Source organism: Octopus bimaculoides, chromosome 7 (genome assembly GCF_001194135.2).
Source record: "Octopus bimaculoides isolate UCB-OBI-ISO-001 chromosome 7, ASM119413v2, whole genome shotgun sequence".
In the NCBI taxonomy this organism is placed as follows: Eukaryota; Metazoa; Mollusca; class Cephalopoda; order Octopoda; family Octopodidae; genus Octopus; species Octopus bimaculoides.
In genome coordinates this window covers 64,857,814-64,860,702 of record NC_068987.1, presented here as the reverse complement: position 1 = coordinate 64,860,702, position 2,889 = coordinate 64,857,814, and the positions used below count along the sequence as shown (strand labels likewise).

At 36.2% G+C, this 2,889-nt stretch overlaps 1 protein-coding gene across 2 annotated transcripts in view; it reads right to left on the bottom strand.

Annotated features, from left to right (window-relative positions):
• Positions 1 to 2,889, bottom strand: part of LOC106868894 (spartin) — a 33,677-nt gene that overhangs the window by 4,603 nt on the left and 26,185 nt on the right. For both annotated transcript variants that reach the window (XM_014914356.2, XM_014914354.2), the window contains one exon: positions 1,462 to 1,552. In XM_014914356.2, the coding sequence (XP_014769842.1) occupies positions 1,462 to 1,552 (91 nt within the window). The remainder of the gene's footprint in view (positions 1 to 1,461; positions 1,553 to 2,889) is intronic.

Here is a 2,889-nt window from a genome sequence, read left to right as displayed (position 1 = left end):
ACTCTCAGAGTGGTTGGCGTTAGGAAAGGCATCCAGCTGTAGAAATTCTGCCAAATCAGATTGGAGCCTGGTGTAGCCATCTGGTTTCACCAGTCCTCAGTCAAATCGTCCAACCCATGCTAGCATGGAAAGCGGACGTTAAGACGATGATGATGATGATGATGAGATATTGTTGCCAAGCTGCTGTCCAGGCCCAAGTATGATATATTAAAATGTACTACTTTCATTATTTTCATTGTGATCTAACAAAGGAGCCTCACCCTAAATGAATGAAAGACTGTATGATGTCTGAGTACAAAAAGTGATATTTTGTAGGATAGCGAGACATGGGCATTGAATGCAGAGAAAGAGGAAAGGCTGGAAAGAAACAGAACAAGCATGCACCTCTGGATGTGCAACGTTAATGTGTATGAATGATGGAGTACAAATAAGCTGAAAGAAAAGCAGAGCATAAAGGGAATCAGTAATAGAATGCAAGGGAAGAGTGTGCTGTTTTGGACATGTGACATGTATGAAGGGAGACTTTTGGGTAAAGAAATGCCAAATAAACCAAGTTTGAAGGAATCTGCAGAAGAGGAAGGTTGAGAAAGACATGGAAGAAGTGGTGAAACTTATTCTTGAGATGCCCAACCTCAAGAAGGACATGACAAGGGACTATAATAAGTGGAAAGAGTGGAGAAGTCCCATTCAACTCACAGAAGTATGGAAAAACAAATGGATGATGATGGTGGTAGTGGTGGTGCATTGGTGCAGTGTGTGTGTGTGTGTTTGGGTTTATGTATACTGGTATAAACCAGTAAGTTGAGCTGCATCCCTTCATGTAAGATTTGTAACTTTGCAGCTCAATACATAGAAATTGTTAATATATGTAGCAGATGGGAAATAAATATTGGGGTCGACAGAACTATTGAAGGTAATACCCCAGCATGGCAACAGTCCAATGACTGAAGCTAGCAAAAATAAATACTGATAGGCACAGACATTGCTGTGTAGTTAAGAAGCCTGTTTTGTAACCACATGATATCGGGTTCAATCCAACTGCACAGAACCTTGGGCAAGTGTCTTCTACCATAGTGGGTTGACCAATGCTTTGTGAGTGAACTTGTTAGATGGAAACTGTGCAGAAGCCCATTGTATATGAGTGTATGTGTGTGTATCTGTAAACACATTTCCATTCTCCATTGCTTAACAACCAGTGTTGGTTTGTTTAGGTTCTCATAACTTAGCAGTTCAGTAAAAGAGACTGTCAGAATAAGTAGTGAACTTAAAAAATAAATACTGGAGTCGGAATATTTCACTAAACCCTTGAAAATTGTGCTCCAGACATTATAAGATTACACCGTTATAAAAAAAATATTTACCTTCTTGCCTTAAGGTAACAGGTATTGTGATATTTATACATTGTCAAATAATAAGAATACAAAATTGTGACACATATTGTAAAATCAATATTGAACTTACTTGTGATTTACAATGTGGACAGTCTCATTAGCAAGGCCTCTGGCAAGGAATTTAGCTGCAGCCTCTAAGCCTATGTAGACAGTACTAAAACCTGAAATAATCAAGAGAAGGGAATCAAGAACAGTAATCTGGTTGAGAGAAAGAAAGATGGGGAAAAGAGGAACAAAAGTACAGAGAAAGAAACAGAGAAACTCTTGGAAGTTGTACCATCCACATTTTTCAGATCCAAATAAAGATAGGTTGACTTATACACCAAGATGACATTAGAGGACTGAAAATTCCATGTGAAATGCAGTAGGATTTGGAAAGATAGTGATGACGTTTGAATGTTTACATTTATATATTATGTTGAAGTGTATGCCAGAAAAATGCAATGAAAAGAAAATTCTAGTGAAGAGTGAAATTCCAGAACAAATAAAAGGACTGTCATTGCTTGTGATGACCATAATATGTGATGACCATAATGTGACGAACTGTTGCAAACAAGACAATGTAACAGCAATAATAACACCCAGAACCCAGGTTCAACAACAAAACTCTGGACTCCTGAGTCGTGAAGTGATTTGTTATTACTATATATATATAAGCCTATAAGAGTACTTGGCAGGCATACTATAGCTGAATGGGTTAAGAAGTTCATTTTGTAAACACAAGGTCTCATGTTCAATCCCACTGCTGAACACTTAAGCAAGTGCTATTTTCTACAGCCTCAAGTTGACCTGGGTAGTGAGTAACCATGTAGAACCTTGCCAAATGGATTGTACCTGTAATTAAAATGGCACATGCTGATTGCACCCGAGAATTATATTAAAAGGTACACATCTATAAAATACTCAACCAATTATATGCTAATTCAATAAGCAAAGAAGTTCAGTTAGGCAAACAATTGAAACCTCAAGGTTGGAAACTCTAACCAAGATCAACTTATAGAAGAACTTGAATTCAATACTACAAACCAGTGAAACCTTCAATGATTATAGATTGCTTGCAGTACTGAGTTATAGTATAGAAAATTTAAATTATTAGGATGTATTTTGCTAAAATAATTCATTAATGACTCAATTGAGTAACTGATTAATAACTCAAGTGAGAAAGAAAAGAATAGAACTTGTTTTTAGTTAAGGAAAACTAAGATAAACCTTGATAAAATCTGTACTGATTACCATGTAATCAGTAATCTAACTTATTTATTAATCAAACATACATTTTGCTTCATATTAAATATTAAAAACAAAATTTGCTAAAGACACAGGCGTGGCTGTGTGGTAAGAAGCTTGCTTACCAACCACATAGTTCCAGGTTCAGTCTCACTACTATAGCTTTGAGTGGACCAAAGCCTTGTGAGTGGATTTGGTAGATGGAAACTGAAATAAGCCTGTCATGTGTATGTATGTGTGTATATATATATATATATATATATATATATAT